At 42.4% G+C, this 26,691-nt stretch overlaps 1 protein-coding gene and 1 long non-coding RNA gene across 28 annotated transcripts in view; both read right to left on the reverse strand.

Moving 5' to 3' along the window:
• The window catches only part of GPHN (gephyrin), a 270,378-nt gene extending 268,551 nt beyond the window's left edge, over positions 1–1,827 (reverse strand). For all 27 annotated transcript variants that reach the window (XR_007889566.1, XM_051620187.1, XM_051620185.1 and 24 more), the window contains exon 1: positions 1,723–1,827. Coding sequence is in view for 26 of the 27 variants with exons in the window: in XM_051620187.1 (XP_051476147.1) it covers positions 1,723–1,786 (64 nt within the window). In the remaining variant the exon portion in view is untranslated. The remainder of the gene's footprint in view (positions 1–1,722) is intronic.
• A 2,794-nt stretch (positions 1,828–4,621) lies between these two features.
• On the reverse strand, positions 4,622–4,906 carry LOC127385016 (uncharacterized). The gene is made up of 2 exons (XR_007889568.1): positions 4,861–4,906; positions 4,622–4,778 (listed from the first exon to the last, which is right to left on the reverse strand). It is a non-coding gene; the product is annotated as an uncharacterized LOC127385016 (long non-coding RNA).
• Between the last annotated feature and the right edge of the window lie 21,785 nt (positions 4,907–26,691).

Raw genomic sequence — 26,691 nt, forward strand, 5'->3', positions numbered from 1 at the left:
ATCATTACTTAATGATTAAGAAAAACACTATTTGTATCCTGGAAACATTTTCAGGTGAAAATTATTACAATTCACTGATCAGCAGAAAACACTAATCCAAGGTACACAGCATTAAGTTGTACAAAATATGGAAAGAGTATTCTGTTAGCAGACATCTCCTTCTCACTTTAACTTTTACAGTACTCTGCAACTGCACACATGTTCCAGCTTTCAGGAATAACATGTACAAACTTCCCCCAATCCGACCCTTGTCTACGGACAAACCTGCCCTGTCCTTACTACGGATATGACTGCCTGCAACTGGAAAGCAATGCTAAGGATTTCCACTTCTATGATAATACGCTTTTCTAGCGTCCAAATCACCTTGCAGCCAAAGGCTTCTCAGAAAGGCACGGCCGCCTGCCCCACGCCCGCTCCCGGCGGCGGAGATTCAGCACCGGGCCGGGGAACAGCGCACACCGCCCCGGGGGCTCCCGGGCGGGAGATCCCCCCGCACCGCGGGCACGGGACCCGCCCCGGAAGGAGGCGTGAGACGGGGGCGTTCGGATCAAATATTTCTGGGTTTAATAAATAACTTCGGGGTTAACTCCAGGGCTCCTCTCCAATGAACTCATTCCCTATCAGCCCGTGCATCTTCCGACCCTAAGCCTGCTCACACCGCGGCTTTCCACGAACAGTCATGTATTCCCAGGCTCCCGATGATGGTTTGACAAGCAGAAATTTAATTTAAATCTCTCACCCCTTCTTTCAAAAGAAAAGGTATTTGCGCCCTTGTACGCCCGAAGCCCTCGGGGCTTAATTTCTGGGCGCAACGCGCTTCCACCGGAGTGCCGAGCTCACGGTACAGCGGAATGGCCGTAAAGCCCCGTCGCCCTCAAGGCCAGAGAAACGCTGAAGCCTTCAACACACGTACCAGCTACGGCTCCGGGAACCGTTCTGTGCAACCATCGCGTGTCATGTGCCAGGGGTTTATTAAAGGATGGTCCATGCGCTATGAGCAGCAGCAACACACACGCCCTCCTCCCCCTCCCAACAGAAGGCGCGCACCCCCCCTCCCCCCGAAAGTAAGGGCCAGGGAGGAGGAGGGGAAGGAGTCATCCTAAAGGTGTCTGCTGTGCAGAGCCTGCCACGCTCCAAGGCACGCCCCGGGCAGGGAGTTCAGGCCGCCTCCTGCCGCCCGGGGAAGGCAGGCCCGGCTCCCGCCGGCCCGCAGCCCGCGCCGGCCACAGGCTCCCTTCTCCAACGCCTTCGCACTCACAGCTTCGCCGCGTTTGCGGGAAGCCCAGCTACGCCTCGACCCCCCGTCCCCCTCGGCAGACGCCCGCCCCCGCGCCGCGTCCCCTCCAGGCGGGCTACGGCCGGGCCAGCCCGCCGAGCCGCGGCGCCCAGCAGCCCCGCGGCGCCCAGCAGCCCCGCTCCCGCGCCCGCCCGCCCGCCTGCGGCAGCGGCGCCCAACGCCGCCCGGCCCCGCGCACACGCTCTCCGCCGCGGTCTGAGCGCCGCCCCCACGTCCCCGGGCCCGGGCCTCGGCCTCGGCTGCCGCACGCACGGCGGAGCGGCGGCTCCCTCCCTCCCTCCCTGCGCAGCGGCAGCGGCGGCTCCGCCACGGGAGACGGCCGCGGGGGCAACCGCGGGGCGGCCTGACGGCGCGCACCGACCGGCGGCCGCCCGCCGCCTCCCCCCCGCCTCTCCCCGGAGCCGTCCCCGGCCGAGGCCCGTTACCTGTGAGGACCCCGACGCGGATTTGGTGGTCGTGGTTGGTTAAAATCATCCCCTCCGACGCCATGTTTCCCGGCGCAGGCACCGCACTGGCAGCGGGCGGGCGGGGGGAGGGGGCAGGCGCGAGGGAGCGGCGCGAGCGCAAAGGGGGCGGAGCAGGCGCGAGGGGCGGTCCCGGGGGCGGGGCTAGCCCCGGGGGGCGGGGCGCGCGCCAGCCTGGGCGCACCCGCGCGGCGCGAGCGGGGGGTGCGGGGCGCGAGCCTGGGAGCGCGCGGCCCGGGCAGCACCAGCCCAGGGGGGAGGGCGGCGCGCGGGGCCGGCGCGTCCCGGGGCCGACGCGTCCCGGGGCCGGCGCGTCCCGGGGCCGGCGCGTCCCGGGGGCGGCGCGGAGCCCGGGCCGTGCGGCGCGCCTGCCCCGCCGCGCGCGTGCCCCGCCGTGCGGCGCGCGTGCCCCGCCGCGCCGCGCCGCGTCGTCTCCCAGCGGCAGCCGCGGCCCCGGGGGCTCTGGCCGTGGCTCTGGCCGTGGCTCTGCCCGCCCGCCCGGCAGCGCCGCGGGGAGCGAAGCGGCCGCGGGCACCCGGCCCCGCTGCCTGGCGCGGCGGCGAGCTGGCCGCCTGGCCGGCTTCGGCGAAGCTGCTCGCTCAGGCCGTGGCTTCCCGCCGCCCCGGCCCCGGAGTGACACCCTTCTTCCCCGTGTTTCCCACCCGGGGGACTCGCTGCGAGGCGGGAGCGGGGCCGGGCTGCCCGGCTCAGCCAACCGCGGGGCGGGGCGGCGGGGACAGCCCCGCTCCGGCGCCGCAGCTCTGCTCGGAGCCGGGGTGCTCTTGTTCCCCGGAATCCGAAGTCTTTTTCATCATTGATTCCACTGGGTTAGCAGATCCATTCTTCAGAGCTCTGATAATCACAGAATCACAGGATCCGAGGGGCTGGAAGGGACCTCGAAAGACCATCTAGTCCAACCCCCCTGCCAGAGCAGGGTCACCTAGAGTACATCACACAGGAAGGCGTCCATGCGGGTTTTGAATGTCTCCAGTGAAGGAGACTCCACAACCTCTCTGGGCAGCCTGTTCCAGTGCTCTGTTACTCTCGCAGCAAAGAAGTTCTTCCTGATATTCACATGGAACCTCCTATGCTCCAGTTTGCATCCCATAATGGGAAAGGATGGAGAGGAAGGATAGCAATCACCCCTTCTTTTGGGTACCCAGAAAAAGAAAGACAAAATTTTCCCCAACAACCTTTTAGTCCGCAGCAAGGTGTTTTTGCAGTCTTGCCAGGCCTCTTCCCTTCTGTCCACTTTGAGCTTTTCCCCAGTCCTGAGAGATGAAAGCTGTTGTTACACACCCTTTAGGTAAAGCAGCTCAGTACTGTAACAAGTATCCTTACTTTCTCTTACAGAATCACAGAATTGTCATGAATGGAAAAGACCTGTGGGATCACTGAGTCCTGCCATCCACCCAGGAGAAGAGAAAAAAAAAAAGTCCAAAAAAAGCACACAACACCCACCATGTCCACTAGAGCATGTCCTGAGGTGCCGCATCTACACATTTTTTTAATACCTCTGGGGATGGTGACTGCACCACCTCCCTGGACAGCCTGTTCCAGTGCCTGACTACTCTTGGTGAAGAATTTATTTCTCATATCAAGTCTAAACCTCTCCTGATGCTACTTCCAGCTGTTTCCTCTTGTCCTATTGTTATTCAGTTGGGAGAAGACGCCAACACCCATCTCACTACAACTTATACTTGAACTACATGATGTGGGAAACTATCTGGAAGCCAATATTTAAACTTGCTTTGAAATAGTATGTACGCAAATACCTTCCACATGTAATAGCAACACCAGCAACTGCAAATATTAACCCATTGTCAAAGTCCAAGCAATCTGACTGTGGCAAATATGTGTATTTTCAGATATTCCTGTTGGAGTTTCAATACCACCATGTTAATAGCACTCTAAATTGTTCTCCTTTTGACTTTGTACTAAGAAGCAACTATTGGAAAGCATTTGTAATTTGCATATACGTTAATGAACCATTTCAGGAGTTTGCTTTTTAGCATACAATTTTCTTAGATGGATGGAAAAAATAGTCTGTGTCTCAGGGAAAGCCATACTAGTAGCACTTTGATGGGGTGGTGCTCCAGCACGCAGCACCAGCATTGCTTTATTGGCACAGCAGTTGCAGAGTGTGCAGCCACAGAGACTGAGAATTCAGGCTCCAGAGATCTCTTGTTATGCAATGGTATAATACAACATATGTGGGTGGGTGTAAGCCTGAACCCAAAACAGCATGGTTGCTGAAGATATACTGCATCACTGGTGCTCATACTGCTGTTCCCTCACAGGTTCAGCCACTATGTGTTGAATATTCTGCTGTAGATAAGGCAAAATTACTTTTTTTTTTCTTTTCTCAAACGTATCTGAAATTATCTAAAGTACAAGCAATTAGCTTGACATTTTGTAGCTTCCTGCAGAGGATTCTCACACCCTACACTAAAAACAGTATAGTTTTTCTTGAGAATCTCACAGTCTCCCTGTGTAGCCTGTTGATTTGTTGCTCTAGAGGATGGTAATAAGGAGAGGCAGAATTCAGATTTCACTGGCAACATTATCTTTAGTACTTCCTGGCTTATAAGTGCCTACTAGTGGGATCTGTGTAGGATTTTTTGTATAGAAGTGTAGTACAGGATTGCATTAATATAAGAAAATAGTATAACTTTACAATTTTTTAAAAGGCTGAGTTAAGAAGAAGCTGAAATCAACAGGAGGGTTTTTAGTATCATGGTATGAAAGTCCCTGTAAACTAGATTATTAGTATGGTGGTAGCTCCACATTAGCTCAGAAGCAGGTTATAAACAGGATGATGTACTGCAGTCAAGTTTTCAACAGAGTAAGGAAACAAGTGTGTGTGAGGAAGAAACTTTTTTATTGCAGGGAGACATTCCAGGAAATACACTGGCAATCCATACCAGTGTTCACGTTGAGTGTCCAGAGGAAAACAAGCTTCCTCGTTAATGTCAGTGTACAACGAAGAGTCACATTTTGTCCTGGCCATGTCAGTTCTGAAGTATAACACAACTTAGTAACCTCTCAGGAAATGTTTTACATTTCTTTGTCTGCCAGCTGTTAATTATCAATATCTACCTGTTAACAAGGCACTGCCCTTTCATTAAGTCAGTTCTTCCAGACATGTTTGTTCCATGTAGTCATAGTCCACTGGCCAACATTGTAGGTTTTCTTATTTTGTCATGAACACTATAGAGTGACATATTTCTGATTTGGGTGAAACAGTCTGAGTGTACAGGAAGCGCTTGTTTAGTTACCTGTAGAAATCTGGATGGGAAAAAAAAAAAAAAAAAAAACCACACCTCAGTCTGATTACAGGAAGACACCAGTGTGTTCTCTTGATAGCTGCGTGGGTAAGGATGATTTAAAAACTCACAGACACATCATATTTAGAATAGGTTTTCAATATAATTTCTATAACTTTGTTGTCACACAGGTCTGTTTTTGTTTTGTTTTGTTTTTTTCAGTGGCTCCTTAAATGTAATTTCTCAACTCTGCTATTTTTTATTTTGAGTTAGTTGGCTAGCTGGATCAGCAGTGGGACACAGTTCTTCAGCTGTGTGTTGTTGGTACAGATCCAGCTGAAGTCATGAAGTAGCTGCCTTAATGAATCATTAATGGAATTCAGAACATTTAATTTCTATGCCACTGGTGCAAATCCAAGTAAGGTCAAGAGACTAGCTGGCTCAGTGGTTCAGTAAAAGGAAACAGACTTCTACCTCCAGGTTATTGTTGCGAGTCTATCAAGGGTCAGGAAACTGTAAGTTTTAAGACTTTAAAATACAAAGCTTTTCCAATATAGCCATTGGTTTCGAGTCAGTCTGTTATACATTATTACTTTCTGATAGGTTTCAATAGTCTGTATTTATCTATACATCTTGAAAAAGGGTAGTATAGACATTTGTGTAACCAGCACAATAGTCATCTAAAAGAAAGTACACGAGATGATTTCTCCAAACAATCTCTTCCTTTAGGCAAGTATCTAAGGAAAAGACAGAATGTGAACCACATTTTAGCTGTGTAAGGCTAATAAACAATCTCAATGTCCTAGTGGCCCATGCCATAGTCCATCCTTGCCACGTCATCTTTGCCAGCAGCCTCCTGAGAACCTTCTCAGGGTTTACACCTCCAGTCAGGAGTAGGTCCCAGCTTCAGTGACTATCCTAACTATTAGTAAGAGGGAAAATGTATTTTGCTTAGGTTAAAATTGCATTACTCCTTGCACTACACCAACATTTGTAAGGTCAGATTTGTCTATTAAGCAAATTACATATGTCTGTGAGATTTCAAAATGAGAGAAGCTGTTAAACTCTTCCACTTGGTAACAAACTGTATTGCCACTTAGCTCATGCCTGATGGCAATATGGGCATTTGCAGCAAAGACAGGTGTGTGGAAAACTCTGAAGGAAAGGTGGCCCTGACAGACATCCATGCAAACAGGCTCTTTCCCTCACTGCCTCATCCTACTCAGCTACCTACTGTGGTGTGACTTTTGAAATGGCACCATATGCTCAAGGATACAACCTCAGTCATATTCTCAGAAACAACAACATCTGGAAGAGTGAAGTTTACTGAGCTTATATGGTATGGCTTTGATGGCTCTGTGATAGTGACAACCATGTGGGTTGTCTCCAATCCAGTTCCCTTGCAGCCCTTTTTTTAACTCTCATACTTTGGTCAGACCATAAAAACAAAAGCTCTTCCTTCACCATCATTCTGCCCAAGAAAAAGGTTACAGTAAAACCACATCTTCTAATTATTTAATGCACAAAGCAGGTCTATCCAGCCCATCTCTTATTTGAGATTTCAGATATTGCTGGTTTGCTGCTCAGTTGAAGAAATGTTTCTGTCTCTATGAGCCTTTGAAAATTAATGTTCTTTAGGTCTCCATCCAGGGCATGTTAGACCAGTGTTTCGTGTTGTGTTATGCAGAAAAACGTATTTCTATCCAGACTTTCCCAGACAGAATTCAAGAAGTGCCAGGCAGTGAAGTTTCAAATGGATTTATACTCTCAGCTTGGTACCAAGGGTTTGAATCTATCACTAAAGAGCAGTGGAGATCCTGCAGACCCTGTGCAAAGGATGATCTTTTAATTCATCATCATTATATTTTTCCCCATAATCCATTAAGCTGGTCCTGCTACAAGTTTATTTCTCTGTACCATCCTAAAGAAGACACATCAGATTTTTGCTGCAGTTATTCTAATCTTCCAAAGCAGACTTTTCTTGAAGAACAGTGCACTAAAATGGGGCTTCCATTATTTCAGAATAATTTGGAAATTGTACCAGGCAAAGGTAATCTCTAGGGAATTTTGCAGGGATGAGAAGCTTGATGCCCCCCAGTGTCAATTATTCTGTGGCCCTGCAGCTCTTACTGACAATTCTCCAGTGCACGACCCATCTGAGAGCAGAACCAAGGTCCTTGAGATAGGTATGCAATACATCTGACTACAAATGCAGTTCAGTTGATTCACTACTAGTATGGGTGCCTGACAAAAATAAATGAATCTTAGCGTGACTCCACATGAGCAGTATTGACACATTCAATTGTCTGTGCTTCACTTGCTGCAAAACAGTAGCTATTTTAGAAAAGCATTTGATGAGTTTAGCATACACAAAGAGTAGACAGATTTAAAAGACATCTTACTGGAACATTCTATTTTTGAGATATCACTTTGACAAAACTGCCTCATTAAGGACTTGGATATGAAAAGCAGGAAAATGCTTTTGGATCTCACGTAAACTAAATTCAGAATTCTGATGAGCTGAATCAGTTCTTTCCATACATTATTTTCCTTTATCTGTATTTCCCCTTGTTTCCATGTAAGAGATGAAACAAAACTTTAAGAAATCTTGGTCTTGGTTAAAAAGCAAGACAACTCCAAACTGTATTAAATAAGGCAGAAAGAGGAAAGAGAAAGTAAGAATTTTGAACCCATTATTAAATTGTAATATCTCAGAATAAATTAGCTACAAATGATCATCATCTATTGCGGCCAAAAATGAACAAATAACATCTTGCTCCTCAGAAAACCTTATTGTGGTTGTTGCTTTGGCTTAATGGATGCATTAAAAATAGTAGAATAGATCCTCTAAGGAAGAGGAGGACAATACTGTATGGAGAAGAGCAGCTGCAGCCTCCTGCCAGCTTGACTGAAGGCAAATTCACCAACATTTTTTGAAGAGTATTGTGTTTCAGCTCTGAATGGCATACTAGTGGGTTTCAAAGGGTTTCTCAGCCTTCAAACATAAGCAACTATATCAACAAATAAAACTCAGGCAACAAGCGTGTAGGCATGCCTTCCCCAGAAATGTTTTGTTGTTGTGATCCGTAGACTGTGCCTATAAAACTAGTCATAGGTGCTGTCTTTGCTGCCTAGTCAGTCATGGTGTGAGAAGATTTGGTCTCTTTTCATTTTCTATGAGTTTGCTAGGTCTTCTGCTCCACAAGAACAAAATCAGTACCTTTTTTGCTGCTTCTGCTGATACGTCTTTGCATTGTAGACCAGTAAGAGACGCTTGTCAGCCATGTACATATAAGATTACCAGATGACACAAATGACACGGTATGTTTATGAGCCATTATATGTAGTCATATGAAATGCAAAAAGTTTTTAATACACTGTCTCTGTATATTATTAGGGATTTATATATTTTCTGTTTAGATAAGGCAAAAAGTTTTTGGATATGCTTTGTAGTAGCTTATTTAGTCTTGATTCAGAACTCCTTGTTACCTCAGCTTCATCTCAGATACTTCCGTAACTCCCCGTATAGTCAGGCTGTTGGTATCAAGAATCTGCCGTTTCCACAGTTAATAAAAGTTCAAGCAGAAAAACACATAGAAAAACAAGCTTTCCAGTAACAGACTTTTCTTCGTATTTTTTAATTTCCGTTACACTCTTTAGTCTTGTATAGGCTTAAGCTCCATCTGTCCTTGTGCACTGCTTATTTAAAATGCTAATGTGACAGCTATTGCCTTTGCATCCAAGCAGATCACAATCAATGTATTTATCCTGACAAGGTCTGAAAGGTTAACCACTATTGCTTTGGTTTTAGAGAGGGATAAAAGAGCTGCTGGCTGCATTACAGCCAACTTGCTGATGGATGCTGTGGTGTTATGGTTCCTTAAGGACCTATCACAGTGTCCTTGGCACCTGCTGAAGCAGCGTATGGGCACGCACTTGGGTCTTACCTCAACAGAAGGACAAACCTGGACAAGGCATTAAGCTGCAACCTGAAAGTTCAGAAGTGCTTCAGCTCTCCAGTCAAATACTGGCTTGAAATCCGGATTTAAATCTACACGTCTGAGTGTGCTAGTCAGCAAGCTGTCGGCTATTCTGGATGGGATAAGGCTTTCAAGTCCCTCTTCTTTACAGTTTGTACTTCGAGTACATAAATAATTATTCTTAAGCAAGAGGGTGAATACCCAAGCATGACTGACTCTTTGTGGTATTAAAGAACTGACTTGGGACAAGGGAGACCTGCGTTTAATTGCAATTTTAATCAACATTTTATCCAAAACTGGAACATAGACTGGGAGTGTTCCTGTGTCCAGATCCTTGCTTGTAAATAAGAGAACCACATTCATGACCTAAATGAATTTTTCTTTCTCTCTCCCTCACTTAACTGAAGATCTTCTTTTCCCTTTTTACTTCACCTGTCAACACTGAAGTTTTATGTTCAACCCACATAAATAAAGTTACTTGCATAAACTCTCATTGTCATTAATGAAAACAGTTAAATAAATGAAGCTAAGCATTCTCACAGAATCAATCCCATCTGAAAAAATTGTTTTTCTGTTTTCTGGCCAAACAGAAAAGGCTTTAATGGATTATTGGACCAATGCAGAAGTTTCTGGGCAAAAGAAGAAATATTAAAATAGTGGGGTTTTTTATACAGAGTATTCAGTTCAACCCCAAACAAGATATTATTTCTCTGTTTGGCTTTCATTTAGATCTTATTTGATTGACTTTCATTAATCGATACAGGCTATTTCCAAAGAGAAAAAAAAAAAAAAAGCATACTGAAAAGAAAAATTAAATATTTTTTTTTTTTAATTTTAGCATTTCAGGTCTTATTGCTGTGCTGAGGAGAGTAGATTTAAAGTTGCAGGTGTGTTACTGTATCATCCTTCTCCACACTCCTTGCCCCCCACAGCCTCTCTCCACATCTGATCCTTGCTCCTCTCTGGCGCTGCAGTCACAGACTCCTCCATCAGCCAATGCATTTCACTCCTATGGCAGAAATCTGTGCAGGATTTTAATGTGGTCTGGCAGGAAACTCACTCACAGATGGGTCTGAGGAGTGCCAGAGACAGCACAGCAATTAGTGGGAATGGGAGGCAGGAGGCAGTGGGAGCTTGGAAAGGTGGGAAAAGACCTTCCTCTTTCGTCTGTTTTATTGGCTTGCCACACTTCATGGAATGGCATCCCAAAAGAGACCAATTCTGGAAAAAAAGGTCTGTGTAGTCAAATACTTGTTCCTTTGCACCACTTTTATTAGAAAAACTGATACTTTTCCACTTTGTACAAACCTTGTCTCATATTTAACTGCAATATTTCTACCTTTCTTAGTGTGTGTTTTTCTCTGGCTTTAATTTCTCATCAATTTTGAGACCCAGGGATCACTTGAAATTATCTTTTCCACCAAGTAACTTATTCTCCAAGAAGTTTCCTCTGGAAAAATGAGTGTCACAAAGTTGGTGAACAATATGTACATTTATCTTTATTGTATAATTATGATATATGACTTTTTGCTTGTAAGTTCTGAAATACTTATAAATTAATTAAGTTCTGTTACACATCTTTTAAAGATTAGGAAACTGAGTCAAAACCACATGTGTCCAGAAATCTTCAGTCCCAGCCCAGTTTTAGCAAGCTGACTCGTACAAGCCACCTACAGAAGTTCAGAGCTAGGTACACGGTAGCCCCTGAACATAATTATAGCTTCACATAGCTGAAGGATCTGGAACAAACATCTTGCATATGTGCAATGTTTATAATGCCTCCCTATATGGTACTTTTAGTCATCTGTATTTTGCCATTCTCTTGGGGTCTACCATTGTCTTCAGTGTAGCTAAATTGTGAGGCTGAATATTGCTCCATGCTCAAATGTGGGCTCCCCACTATGCTGTGTGAAGGGCTGTTCATCTAGACAGTAGCAGTACACTGATTTAATGTATATAGAATAGCTGCTGCTCATTTTATGGAGTTGTTTGAGTGAGAAAACAAGGTAATTACATGCCATCCATTTTCCAGTAACTCTGTTTACAATAGATCACTTTAAGATATTCCAGAAGTAACTTTAGATCAGTGTTTAAAGTTTATAACTTCACAGCACAAATACAAACTTGTAACTAGTAAAAATACCTTTGTACTATTTACATCCTTGTTCTATGACATTGGCTACATGCTAAGCAGTTACAGACTAACAATGACAACCTGATACTCGTTAACATCATTTCTCTTGTATTCTACTGTTAACTGCTGTTAGTTGTTATTAGCTTGATTTCTTCTTTTTCAAACACATTTTTTTCAATGTATAGCCATAAGTAGGCAGTGGTACTAAGTCCACCTTTCTGAATAGTTTACTACATTTTCTCTCTGAAATAAAATAAACTATAGTGTCATTGTTGGTTTCCATTTGGGCTAAAAGTGTTGTATTGGGACTTTTACATACTGTCAAAGTATTTTCTTATTTCTTAACAGCTCAGCCTGTCTTACAACTTTGGTCCTGTGGTTTCAAAATGCTCACTCTGTAGCAGTGAGATCTACTTCTGCCAGGTGGATTCCTCTCTGATTTTTTATCTGGCTGACCTTTTGAAGTTTGTCACAGCTGTCAAATAAACTTGTTGTGGGAGCACAGTATCCTTTTACCTTCCTTGCTGTTTTTAGACTATACTCAGATTTCAAGTGTCATTAATTCCAAGGGTGATGTTACCTTAAGCAGTAAACCAGACGCTTTCTCCCAGTTATAAGAAAAACAGTGATTTTTAAATATTACAACAGTTTAATGAAGTACGAAATACTATATTGAGGGCTCAAACCTCTTTGTCATTTGGAACAGTGTGCCTGTGTTCGCATAGACATGTCTGAAAGCATGGGTGTGCGTGTGTGTATTCCTAAGTTACTTTTCATTTCTATTATTACTTAGTGTGCAAATAGTGAACCTGAGGAGTCAGGAGCTCTGGTCAACATTTCCAGCAACTTTTACAAATTTTGATGCAAGCTGATCACCCTAAAACATAAATGACTTATGAGATGCTGAGCATCTGCCTCTCAAACGTGTAAATGCGTTTTTGGCTTTGAGGCTCCCGATATTTAGAAACTCTGAACTGCTCAGGATCACATAATATTTTAGAGCAGGAAGAAATATATGCATACTGATCTTCTGATTTCCATTATTTGGTTCAGCCATTTACACAATACTCTCCATTTTAGTTGAGATATTCCTGAGCTACATTTAGAACAGAATTTTCCAGCTCTTTTTCTGAGATGTATTAATTTCTCTTTGTAGATCTCTTCGTAGAGTGGTGGGGTTTTGGGGAACTAATAGGAAACCTTTCTGCAGATACTTCGGAATTTTATCTTTTCTGCCTGTTCTTTCCACCAGTAAGTAAAGCCAGTTGACCTGTAACTTTGAGTTCAGTATTTAAATATAGCCAGGTAGTGCATATTTGGTTTACTTAGAGTCCCACCTCATGATCTGAAAATACACTCTTCTTAAATGTGACCTGAGTGTAATTCTTTCTTGTACCAAGTTTTGGAAGAGATTGTTTACCAGTCATTTTCTGTGTATTTGTGTGATTTCAGGAGAATATCTTCATACAACTAAAACTCCTCTTTTGTCCAGTGACCAGGCTGCAGTATAATTGTAAAAGATTCTAAGTATAGAAGAATATCTGTTTGGTAGGTGAGAGCTCTGAAGGATTTCAAGCTTAACTTTGCAGAAGTAAACTGAATTTTATTTTTTTTTCTGTTACTGTTTTAGTGCTAGGAATAAGGGAGGTAGCTTTTCAAGTAGAAAAAAAACCCTGTTATTTCCTCCCTGTATCATCAGTTTTACGAATGAGAGGCCTGCAGAGATGGTCACGTAAGAGACCCTCTAAAACATGCTCCGTATATTGATACAAAGTGTAATTAATATTAGAATTCAAGTAAAGTTTTATAAGCTGTTGGGTTTTTTTAATCTGACACAGCAGGTTTTGTTGAGGGAAAATCCTGCACGGAAGCTTGAGTTTCAGGCATCACTGCGCTTTGAGAATATTCATAGGGTTTTTTGCCATCAACTTGTGTTGAATTCAAACAATGTTGTTCTTGATTGTGGAATGGATTTTTGTAACAGTAGGTTGAAATTTGCAACAGTTTGGAAGTACTTTTGTGCCCTTCATTGCCTAGGGCTTTTAGGGAAACTCGAAGTCTTGGCAGAATCTTTCAGGGATCCTGTTGCATAGTGTGGAATAGAGCATACTTGCCTTGGGCAATGTGGTGGCACTGCAGCCAACCTGCTTGATTACAGCAGTAGCTCCCTCACAGTCAGGTACATTTAAAATAACACTTTCTTTTTCGTGTCTAATAAATTTAACTGGCATCCAGTTAAACACACGGCCAAAGTATGTGCTCCTGCTTTTTTTACCTTTCACCTGTGTTTTCCCACCCCCTCTCTTGCATTCGCTCTATCAACTACATGTCCACAGGGAGCATCAAAGTCATCGAACTGCACCAATGGAGTAATCTTATTTTTCATTTAGTGGTTCAATATTCTGTTCTATCAGTGAATTGATGTAATTCATTACTACAATTATTAGGAAAGGAGTGAACAGAAAGAAAGAAAAAGGTGTTGGAGGGAAGAACGGGCTTGTCCCCTTTGTTGGCAGCAGAAATGAAACTTCACCTGTAAGTAAACCTTGTGACTGTGGTGTTATTTTTAAACTTAGAACTTTGAGAGAATTATTACTGTAACATGAAACTGCACTCTTGCTGTGTCCTCCCAAATGTACAGTTTAATCTCTTTCTCTCCTAAGTGCCCACTTTTCCTTTTTTGTGGGACTTCTAATTTACTTCTAGTGTGACTTTTAAACTCTTACTTCCTTTCACTCCACAGGCCCTATAAATGGAGAATCTCTGCAAGTGCTTGGCTTCTTTACTCTCCCTTAATTCAAATTCTAAAATGAGATTCATTACACCTTTGAGTAGAAGTCACCATCTGCCTTCCTAAATCAGTAAGGTTCACATCAGTGAACTAGAAATATGTGCTCCTCTCTTCTGACTCTTGGAACCACAGAACGGTTGAGTTCAGAAGGGATCTCTGGAGATCATGTCATCCAACTTTCCTGCTCAAAGCAAGGTCAACTTGGGCAGGTTGTTCAGGGATGTATCCAATCAGGTTTTTAATATGTCCAAGGATGGACAACCTCCCTGGGCAACTTCTTCTGGTGCTCAGTCAGCCTCATAGCTCCATTGCTTCTTCTCCTTTTACTGGATATCACTGAGAAGAGTCTGGCTCCATCTTCCCCATCTCTCCCATATAAGAGATGATCCAGTCCCTTAATGATCTCCATGGCTTTGTGCTGGACTCCTTCCAGTATGCCCATGTCTGTCTTGTACAGGGAAGCCCAGAACAAGGCACAACACTGCAGGTGTGTCTCTCACCAGTGCTGAGTAAATGGGAAGGTTCACCTCCCTCAGCCTGCTGGTGGTGCTCTGCCTAGTGCAGCCCTGGAAGCTGTTGCCTGTCTTTGCTGCAAGGATGTATTGCTGACTATGTTTGTCTAGTTGTGCCTCAGATCTCCCATGGGTTTTTCTGCCAAGCTGCTTTCTAGCCACTCAGCTCCCAGTCTGTTCTGGTGCATGGGGTTAGCTGGAAGTTACATGCAAGTTTTTATTTTAAAGATAAGGTCAAATATATACCAATTAAGTTCCATTAGTTACTAGTCAAACTAGTAACTAGTAATGGTGATACTCTGGGGGCAAATACCTACTTTTATAAATATTCACAAGTTACACTGGAAAGCAGACTAACAGCAGCAGTTAGGTGTTCTATGTCTCAGAACTTTGCCATTTCTCACAAAAATTATTCACTAAATGCATTTTGGAATATATTATACATAAGTTCTAGAGGCTTTTTAGGCAAGAATGTTTCCTGCCTAATAAACTATTCAATAGCACTTCGTATTTCTTTAGTGACAAATACAAATAAGATTGGTTTCAGAGAGAAAGCCTGTCTGGTACATATGCACTGTATAGGACTGGGAACAATTTCATTAATAATCCAACTTATCTCAACAGAGCAATTCATATAAATAAATGTTATTCAGTTTTAGGGAGGACTGGTATCCTTGTGTTGTATTCCAAGAATCACTCTGGTGATCAGAAACCCCAGAGGAATGGGTGCCCAATACCATCTTAATGTTTCCGTTGCTGAGATGTTGTCACACTCTTGTTGTATTCTCATCTCCCTAGGGAGATGAGTGTGCCCTAGAGAGCACACTTTTTTGTCAGGTGCCCTGCAGCATGCATATCTGTGAATGGAGGTTGTTGTCTCAGTTTTTCAGATAAACTCTTATAGTGAGCAAGCAAAACTGTTTTAAAACAAAACCAAATGTAAACAAAACAACCCAACAGCCCCCCCCCCCCAAAAAAAAGAAAAGAAAAGAAAAGAAAAGAAAAGAAAAGAAAAGAAAAGAAAAGAAAAGAAAAGAAAAGAAAAGAAAAGAAAAGAAAAGAAAAGAAAAGAAAAGAAAAGAAAAGAAAAGAAAAGAAAAGAAAAGAAAAGAAAGAAAAGGAAAAAGAAAAGACCAAATAACTGGGCTGGTACCTCCAGTCAGGGAAGTGGGATGGCAGGAAGGGCTCCTGAGGAGAGTGCTGTGTTCCTTGCCTTGGGCTTGTCCTAGAGTTAAGGTAAAGTTAGGCTTACAGCTCTGAGAATGAGAATGGGACATGAAAGGCAAACAAGAAGTGGCTTCAGCAGAAGGTGCCAAGACAGGCAGGGACTGCTGCTGGAATTCTTCCCTGAGCAGACCTTAGCCAGGGTGCCCTTACTTGTGGTATAAACCTCAGTCTGGAGATGGAGCTAGGGCTGGGATGAGAGTAACAAGAAACCTGACACATAGAGTAAGAATCCCACTGCACTAGCTGGCCTGAGCATGTGGCAGAGTAACTATCTTTGGCTCAGTGTACAGAGATGGTCAAGATTAAGTTTATGGCTCTGAGGAAAAGAAATCTAAGACATGCAGGAAGGCTGTTCCTCAGAAAAAGTTGCTAGTTTAATTTAAAGCAAGATTAAAAGCAAAAGAAACTCACAGTTTCTTAAAGCTGCATTTAGCATTTTCACAAGATTGCTTGTTGGCAGAACTTTTTTTTTTTTTACATATTCCTCCTTGCTTTACATTGCATATCCATAAAGGATAGTGCATATTATTTATTTATTTATTTATTTATTTATTTTTCAGTTATGAAACTCACATGAATCAGTTCTGATAGATCTCAAACAATGAATCTTATGTGTGCCAACTGAGAGGCTAAACTCGTGTAGCTTCTCTCAGATAGGTAAAAGACTTTCCATTTAATCATTTAGTTGTTATTTTTTCTGCAATGTCTCAAAGACTTATGTGAACTTGAGTTACAGAGGCTTCACCTACCCCTAAGTGGTATGTACAGCTGATAAAAATATGGAAGGAAAATGAAGCAGAATTTTTCATAAAATATTTATAATCTTAGCATCCACTGGTCATCTCAAAAGCAGGCAAGCAAGAAAACAAGGAAGGGAAAGATAAGTGACTTATCAAGGACATAGAAACTTTGGGACTGGCTAAATACTCTCAAAACTCCTCTGTTTTCTTGCCTATAGATCATAGATATATTCCACATTTATTTAAAAAATGTTTTTAAATATGCCCTGTAGACTTAAAAGAAGGGAGCTTCCCAAATCAGAGCTTGAATTATGTGGATTTAGGTGATGCAGACAAATTAAAAGATTGATTATATGTCCCACAAAGATGTTGGGTGCCCTTTCTCTCCTATGTTGTAACACAGGATAGTTGTTTGAAAGCATTTTTGCTCACCTTGAGAGCAGGGCAAAATGGTAGAATTGCAGTGTCTTTTCTTGATGCATTCAAGCACAGCACTGTATAAGGAAGCAAGGCTACTTCCAAGTACTTCTGTATTTTTATGAGAGGTTTCCTTTTCTAGGTATTCTAATTATTCTTCAGCAGACGCATTCCCTTTCCGGTTTTCCTGGAGAATTATGCCCACTGGTTTGCCTTCTGGCCAAAATATAATGTGAAAGGGAAGCAGACAAAGGAAGAAGATTAACATTTAGAAAAGATCTGAAATTGTGGAAGAGCCTGCAATGGCTGAAGACACAGGAATCTTTCAAGAACAGTAGTTTTGACTTTGTCCTTGCAAGTTGTAAATAATATATGTTGTTACTGTGAGTTGGAAGTACATTATGTCCTTGACTCAGGTCCGACAACAATGCTCTCGATCCCCTCCCCCCCCCCCCCCCCCCAGGTAGGGAAGGAGAGAGAGAAAAAGAGAGAGACTTGGCTGGATTGAAAACTAAACTACACAGCTTTAATTAAAACACTAATGAATCATATAAGAAAATACATACAATTATATACAGATATATTCAGATATGGGCAAAAGCCTCTCGCCTCCCCCCACCCCCAGCAACTCCCACAGCACTCCCCTGAACTGGGAAGAGTCCCGAGAAATCCCGGAGCTGCTGCTGGAGAAAGCGGAGAGTTATGAGGGTCAGGAGAGCTCGAGCCTAAGGGTCGGCGATGATGGATGAGCAGAGTCCTCCCCGGACGCCGGCCATGGACGGAAGAGAAACGAAGAAGAAGGAGGAAGCTGTCTTCTAAGATCTCTGTCCTTCCTTTGAGCTTACGTAGATATATGGAATGGAATATCTTTGGCCAATTTTGCTGTCTGTCTAACTCAGCCTCCCATGGGGGGGTTAGAGATCTCCCCATAGTGTCTGAGCCGGCGGAGTGAAGGTGCAACCTTGAAACCTCAGTAGTTAGAAAAACATTCCACTGTCTTATCAGCCTAGCAGAACACACAGTTGCTAGTTACAAGAAAGCTTACTGAAGGAAAAAAAAAATATCAGTGAAAAGAAAAATTGGCTTAATCCTGGCTCAAACCAGGACAGTCCTATTGATGGCTCTGCCTCTTTTTCACATTTACAATTTTACTGATGCAGGCATCCATTCAACACAGTAAAGAAAAAAGACATACACAAGAATTCACTGCTCACTGATTCCTTCAAGAATTTTGATGGATTTTTCTTTCTTAAAAAAAAAAAAATGAATAAAACTTTTGGAGCATTTTATATGTAAGTGTATGGAAGCTTTTTAAGAGTGATCAAACCAAGCCTGTCAGCTAAGAAAAGGCTCTTAAACTGATGCAGCATAGATAATTTTGCCTGTAATTGACAGACAGAAACAGATCACACTATCCGTTTAGTACTTTATTTAATCTTTAGAAGAAGAATTTGTAACAAGTCTCTGGTGTGGAGGACTGTTTGCTGTACAAAGCAGCTAAGTCAGTGGGTGTTTGACACTGGAAACTAATTTTGTTCAAAGGTCTAAAATCAAAATAATTTTAAGATGAGGAAATCCCTCCCTTAGCAAGGCATACATACAGCATGCACCTGGATCCTGGATCAGGAACAAGTAATTATAAATATTAATTATTTTTTTTATTAAAGAAATATTCTGAAACAGCTAGCAGTGTTCAAAGTGGAGATTACTTAGAAAGTCCGAAGAGCCTTGTTCTCACACGGAGCATCGGCTCTGATATTTATTGATGTTCCTGTTTCACAGCTCGGTGTTCAATACCAAGGAACCCGATCCCTCAGAGGGCCCTGAACAGCGTCTTTTCTAGAGAACATCCATCAGGCAAAGCTGCCCACGGCAGAAGTGAGGCTCCTGCTCCCTCTAGTGCAGCAAGCGTGCATTCAGCACTGTGGCTGCTTTTAAAAAACTGCTGTGATCTAAAAGAAGTTACGCAGTAACAGTTTTTGTGGTAGAAGTGGAATTAGTTTGTGTGTTGATTTACCAATAATTCAGGCAAGCGGTTACAAGAAAAATACTTCTCAATTGTCAAGTGATTTGACTGCTGTGGTCGTTAAAGATTCACACCAGCCTAAGAAGTGAGCTGTTGTCCTGGCTAAAACCAGATCTGAATAGTGATGAGGGGCTGGAAGTTAGAAGTTGTGTTTCTAAGGTGCTGTACCTCGGGAATTGCAAGTCAGTTGCTGATGCCTCGATTCTCTGTGTGGGAAGTAGATGAGAGACCAAAGATGCAGTAGCTGGAATGGAGAGCTGTCTGCAGGTAGCTCATATGGATTTGGAATTTTAGGAAGGGGAAAAGGCACACAGCATTATCTCCTCCTGTTTTTCACTTCCCTGTGCTGGCATCACTTGCATAAGTGGATCTGGAGCACTTCTACATGCACATGAGCAAATCTGCTCTCCCAGCCCTTTCTGGAGTGTGCATGCCTGACTCAAGTGCTCTTTACATTAACAAAGCAGAGATCCCCATTCAATTCTAAAATGCAGTAGGTGGTGAAGAGAGACCAGGAGTGTTTCACTTTCCCTTTGCCCTACCACTAGGCCAAGTGCTCATTCACTCCTTTTTTTCATTCCTCTTTTCAGCAGAAGTGGAGGGATGGCCAGGAATGTTAAGAGTTTCTTGGAAGGTAAGAGGTGGTGGTTTGAATACCTGAAGGTAGAAGGGTATAAAATTCCTGCTGCTGGGGTGTTTTAGTCACTAGACTAAATGTATAAAAGTTGGGCACATCATTACTGCTTTGACTGACGACATTGAGTGGGCCAGTCCTCTGAACACACGTGAAGTGTATTGTAGGCTTCCTATAGACTTCTTGGGGATGTAAGTGATGCTCTGCCTGGTTTCTGAACTGCAGCAGGCTTAGATGAGAACTAGATTACTAGCTATTTGAGCTGGAGCAGTTCTGGGCATGCTGAAAAGCAGAACTACAGCCACCTAAGGAGTGTTTAGGTTATAAAGAACACACACAGAGAGCTGGTGCAGATACAGATAATGATTTTTAGCTTAGGCAACTAAGTTCATCTGTCAAAGATGCCCTGATTTCTCTTTGGATTGGTCTCTGAACTCTTTATTGAATTTTTATTTCCTAAAAATACATTATTCTTTCCAGATAACAAATGCTTGCTCTTCTTATTTCATGTGAGAGACGGCTGTTGTGCTTCACAAAGAGGTGAACTGCATCTTGATTCTGCAATTAGTAGTTGAATCCAATGCACTCAGTCCACTGAACTGGAACCAATTTCATGTCACTGTGTAAAATTACTTGAAAGCTCTAGAACAGGTATTTTGAAAGAGCCTACTGATTGTTTCATGCAAAGCTGTGTGGTTTTTAGCTTTTATTTATTTATTTATTTATTTATTTATTTATTTATTTATTTTTATTGCCAGCCCACTTCAGTTGCAAATAGCTGTGTAATATTTTAATGGAAAGTGAGGACTATTTTCTACAGAAGCTGGACTACACTTATGCCTCAGAGATTGGCATGTATCGCATGTCTGTGGGTAACTACCCACATACCAAAAACTGTAGATCAAGGCCTGTTCTACAGAAATCTCAGAATGCACTGGTTGATGTCTCATTTTCATCATCCCTTCCCAAAATGAAGAAAATACCTAGTACTGAAAGTAACTTGGGAGAAGGTCAGGAAGATAGTTTAAAAGACTTTATAAAAGATGATACAAGTGCCCAGTAGTGGCCCTAAATCCCCAATCCATTCAGTTCTTTGAAGACTCTGATTGCTCTCTCTTAGTACTACAGCTAATACCTTTCCACAACACTTGCAATCCTAAAGAAGCCAAAAAAGTGGTGGTATGAGAATAGGCTGGAGAACAGCCAAGAAGTCACTAAGAGAAACATTTTCTTTATTTATGTTCTGGTCACAGTACATATGGACATACATTCTTATGGAAGTGTTAAATCAGAAAGTATTGTCAGAGAGTATTTTGCATTTCAAATGAAATTAGTTTTATATTATGATTATCTTTCATTTCCTTAAGTTATTTCTTGTGTGCCACTCTATAATTTTCTTTCAATCAAATAAGTTTTTCTGCTCCCATCAAACTCCTGTCCCTGGCATCTGGTGGCTGGCCATTGTGGACACAGCAGGGACAGTTAGTTCTTGTTTTGCCACTAGCTGTGACTTTAAGGGTGGTTACATTTTCTTGCTCTTCTAATTTTAAATTAACCCTTATCAAAAGGTTTCTAGAATTTATAGATCTAATCCTTTCTTAGAGATTTATTTATGACTGCTTAATATCATATAAGACATTTTAAACATATATTCTGTTAAATTAATGATCTCTTACCAGTTTTCCACCAGGATCACACATTCTGCAGGTGATGTCATTGTTAGAAGGTGGTTTGCTCAACTGCTTTCTCTCAGCTGCTGCCAGTAAAAGGAAACCCACACGCCATTATGGTAAATATTTTATTACCTGAGTCACCTGTTGTGTCACCTGTAAGGACATGCCCTGGAGGGTGTGGGAGTATGGTTCTCTCAAAGCTCTCTGTGTATAACACTTCACTGGGATTGACTGCCATAAGGGAGACAGAGTGAGACAGGCAATCCTATCCCATCATCAGTGACATGGCATTTGGATGAGAGAACAAAAGAAAAAAAAGGTTTTTTTAGTTGCAGTGTTGTGGTGGTCATCGTGGTCTAACTTGTGAAGAGAGAGAATATTTTTATTAGCTCATATGAGAAAAAACAGATGGGCTTTAAACCACACAATTTAGTAATTATAAGTCTAAATTTTGAAAAAGATGCAAAACTTTTGGAGCCAAATATTAAAACTGTAAAATAAGCTAGAAAATAAAACGAGAGCTTCAGTTTGGCAGCCATGCTCCTTTCCTTCTGCTTAGCCTCTCTCCAAGAATTCCTCATGTGTGCTCCAGGTCTCTGAGTGAGTGGCTGTTAACAGCAACATATTTTTAAGTTTTTTATTTCAGTTCTTGGTAGCTTCCATTTCCGTTTGTGAATTCAGGCTTTGAAAAACAAATGCAAATGACCTAGATGGCTGTACCTGGAGCCAGGCACCTGGGCTGCTTCCAGATCTTTCTTACTCAGGCAGGAATTTGTCCACTATGCCAATGTCAAAGATGGTTCTCATCACTGTCAAGAAGAGCTGGAGCTGAGCAAAACAATTGCATGTGCAGGCAAATAGAATAATAGAATAATTTAGGTTGGAAAAGACCTTTAAAATGATTGAGTCCAACTGTTAACCTAGCCAAGTCCACATCTAAGCTATGTCCCTAAGCACCACATAGACACTGTTTTCAAATACCTTCAGAGATGGTGACTCAAACACTCCCCTGGGGCACCTATTCCTGTGCCTGACAACCCTTTTTTCTTCCTTAATGCTCTTATTACCTGATAGGTACATCACTTTTTTATTTAAAGTCTGAAAAAAACCCAGAAGTCTTATAAAAGTTCTGTATAATCTGTCATTCATTTTCCTGTATCTGTATTAAGACTGTGGCCAGACACTTAAAATAAAAAAGATACTGTGCATCTACAATATCCAGGTGTCCTTTGAAGATGCAGTACTTAACATCTCAAAACCTGTGCCATGATTACTGTATTAATGAGATTCAAAATTCTCTCTGAGTTTTTATCAAAACTAAATTGTGTTTTGCTGCCAACAGAATCCACTGTGATAAAGCAAGATCTGATAAAGCACTAGGAAGTTTTCTCTCTCTGTATAAATATTTATGTATGTAAATGGAGGTATGGTTAATTATAACTGACAAGAAGAGACTGACACAAACTCAGATCCTCTGTCCCCACAGAGATACACAACTTGCTCGTTGAAATGTTGTGGCATATCTCATGGGCTGTGTACTGAATCATTGATTAAATGCTGCAGCATCTGGATTGCTAAAATGCCAGTGACTGTTGAAGAGGAAGGAATGAAGGAATGTGCACTGAATAAGGCACAGAGAGATCAACTGGTCTATATTTTTTTATACATCAGAAATTGCTCAGGAGGTGAATTGTTCGGTTTTCCTTTGTATTTCGCAAAAGACTGGACTGAAATCTTCTTTACTGAAGACTGCACAGGCTGTCTAGCTCACACATGCACACAGAATAGAGTCCCTGACCCAGGAAAGAGTTAGAAAACTATTTAATAAGAAGATAGAACAGACTGCACTGTACAGGTACAGGCCAGCATAGAAACAACCCCTGCAATTGACTCTGCATTAGCAGACTCTCTGAATCTGCTTATATATTTGGAAAAGGTTTGTATACAGCTAACATTCTTGAATGATGTTTGAATATTTTTTTATTTCTGTGTTTGTTTGGTTTATTTATTTCTTCTGTTATTTTTGTTACTGTGGATTTTTTTGCAGGTAAGCTATTGTCTCTTCTGGTACAACAAGAGGAGAATTCAATTTCACTTCTGGTTTTACCCTTTAATGGTATTACAATGCTACCTGAAGGGAAAAAAATGCTTAGACTAAATGTACAGTGCTGCTTGAAGTCATAGAGGGGTGTGTGTGTTTAATTTAAAAAATATATCTGTTTCATAACAATGTGAGTAAATGCATAGCAATGTTTAACTGAGCAGGCAGAATACTTCTGCATGACATTTTTGGAACACGGAGTAGAGGTATTTCCTTTTATTACTTCAACTTGCTTTTCCAGCATGGCATCACACACTACTTGTGTGTTTCTTGAAAGAGTAATGTTTTTAATTGTGCTATGTTTAGTTTTTATGTTATTGAGAGAGGAGTCTGGGTGCTGCTGAATCCCCTCCTAGTCCCAGACTTGGTCAGTGGTTTACATCTAAGAGGTTTCAGTGCAGGGATTTCAGTGTAGTGCTTTTACACATAGTTATGGGTCTGGTGTGATTTGTGATAGCAGCAAATCAAGATTTATTAACATTTTTATAATGAATCACAAAATCAGATTGTATGGTTTGCTAATAACTTAATCAATAACCAACACCTTATTGTAATAAATACAGAGGTTAAGTTAAAGATCTAACAACGTTTCTAAACTAAATTGTGCATAAGCAGACACTCACATAGAGTTATAAAGGCTAACCTATGAGGATGTTTAATTTTGGTACCTAGTTTCACAAAAGAAGTTGCAAAATACCCCAATTAACCCACAGAGTCAAATTATAACAACCTAATATAACTTGATTTTCCCCTCATATTTAAGAGAAGTGTCTGGCTACTGACTCTTCCCAATCAAATGAAACCAACTTCCTTTGGGAAACACACAGAACATTGGGTCGCAGCTTGGTGTGGTTCTGGGGAGCTTTGAAGGGCCTCCCTCTTAGGACCAATATTTATAGGGTATTAAGATTATTGACTTTGGTCATCATTTTTCCATGATGGCCATGACTAGGATTAGGTCATCTTTGGCTACTTTCAGAGTGGGCCTGTCATCCGAGCAGAAGGGGTCTCAGGTATGTTTCACAAACAACAGAGTTGCAGGTACAGTTAAGAAGTGCCTGATCATCCCAAATTGCTGTATGTGCACTGGGACTAGAAGGTCCCCAATTGTTTGAACTCACTGCTCTAGTAGGCAAGGTCAGAAAGTGCCAGATTTTCTCAGCCAACTGCGCTTGCTATTGAAACAAGAACAATGTCATACTCACTGCACTTGTAGCTAAAGAAAGAGCAATGTTGGCTGGTGTTTGAACATTGCAACACGGCTCAGCAAACAGGGAGTCTGCACCATCACACTGAAAATATTTGGAATTCTGGGTTCAGAAGTTACCAATACAAGTTTCCCCATTGAATGACTCCTTTAGGTATGGTGATTTGCAAGGCAATCGCCCATTTGTGTTATTGATGTTAATGGGGGATTTGCTGCTATGGTTTAACTGCCACCTTCTCTTGTTGATCATGTATAGTCCTGTCAGCCTTATTTCTTTTTACCCTCTATCCTGGTTTCGCTGGGATGGAATCACAGGCCAGCCACAGAGGACAGGCCACTAGTGGCCCCGAGCCAGCCAGGAACTAAAGCCAGAGCACTGACCCAAGGTACTCACAGGGCTGTCCCACACCACTGACCTCAGGCTCATTATAAATGTGGAGCTGTGCTGGGGGAGGGCAGCACAGTTTCCTGGGGCTCCTCCTTCTTGGCCTGTAGCTCCCTCTACTACTCCTGAGGACTATCCTGAGGATAAGTTTATATACTTCAAGCTGGTGTTTGTATTACTTCTGTTATTTCATTAAATTCATTTTTATTTCAACCCATAGGGATTCTATCCTTTTCTTGACTCATCTTCTTGGCTGGGAAGGGGTCATCAGGAGAGAGCAAATTGCTTCAATTTAGCCCCAGATACTGGCTTAATGAAGATACCTTGGAATGTCAAGCCAGTTGATGGCAAAAGCTTTTTCTTTTCTTCCTCTTCCTTGCCTTCATATTCTTCTGCATGTCACCTGTCTGCTTCTATTACATTGCTGCCTTCTAGAGCTTGGCCTCTTCTGCTGTCTTTAGTGTGCAGCTATTTCATATGACCTGCATCTCGTTGCAACTCGGGTGTTATACTGTTGTGCTATGAGGCTTTAATTAGTTAATTGAGTCATGCTGTCTTGTGCACAGTTTGTTCAAATTGGGATCTGTGAGAGGAGATGCAATCAGGGCAGTTCATGCTTATTTTTCTATTGACTTTGAAGCCTACACTTAACTGTTCTTTTTGTATATGGCACACATGCAGAAACTTATATACTGTGTATAGCCAAGAGGTGTTATGAATCCTGTGCCTTTTAGGAAGATTAATTAAAATATTGTTATGGAAATTCAGAAATTATTTTCTAGTGTAGAAAAATATTTCAAGACCTTTTTTTGTGGGTCAGCCCCAGCTTCTGAATTTCACAAAACTGTTTTATCAATGTCATGTATAAATCCTTCACTGGTGTTTTTAGATCCAGCTGTGAAATGGATATATGAGTGTTACTAAGGACATTTCATAATAGATTTAGTTGCAAATTACTGCTTAAGGGAAAAATAGATAGAGGCTTATGGAGTAAAATCATTAACATTTGGGCAACTGATGGATTCGACTTGTAGAAACTGAAATTCAATACTGTATTTGTGCTTGGGATTGCCCTGACCCAGGTACAGGACCTTGCACTTGGCCTTGTTGAACTTCCTGCAGTTTGCACAGTCCCACCTCTCAAGCCTGTCAAGGTCCCTCTGGATGGCATCCCTTCCCTCCAGTGCATCGATCACACAGCACAGCCTGGTGTTGCCAGAAAACTTGCTAAGGGTGCACTCAATCCCATTGTCCATGTCACCAACAAAGATGCTAAACAGCACTGGTCCCAGTTCCAACCCCTGAGTAATGCCACTTGTCACTGATCTCCATTTGGACATTGAGCCATGAGCCATTGATCACAACTCTTTGAGGACAAACATCCAGCCAATTCCTTATCCACTGAGTGGTCCATTCATCAAGTCCATGTTTCTCCAATTTAGAGTCAAGGATGCCGTATGGGACAGCGTCAAATGCTTTGCACAAGTCCAGGTAGATGATGTCATTTGCTCTTCCCTTATCCACTGGTGCTGTAACCCCATTGCTGTAACCGATGCTCGTCCTTCCTAAGGAGCCTGTATCCTTCCATTCCAACACTCCAGTCATAAGAGCCATCCCACCACATCTCCATGATGCCAATAAGAGCGTAGCCCTGTTTATTCTTCATGCTGTGTGTGTCAGCATAGAGGCATTTAAATTGGGCCCCCAATGAAGCTGGCTTACTGGCTTTACTTAGCAGATAAAGCTTTGAGACCCCAAGTCTTGAATAATGGAGAGAACTGCAAGTTAGGATTGAGGTTTAGTATCAGAATATGGGCTATGACTGAAGTAGCTATCC

Source organism: Apus apus, chromosome 5, assembly GCF_020740795.1.
Source record: "Apus apus isolate bApuApu2 chromosome 5, bApuApu2.pri.cur, whole genome shotgun sequence".
Classification (NCBI taxonomy): domain Eukaryota; kingdom Metazoa; phylum Chordata; class Aves; order Apodiformes; family Apodidae; genus Apus; species Apus apus.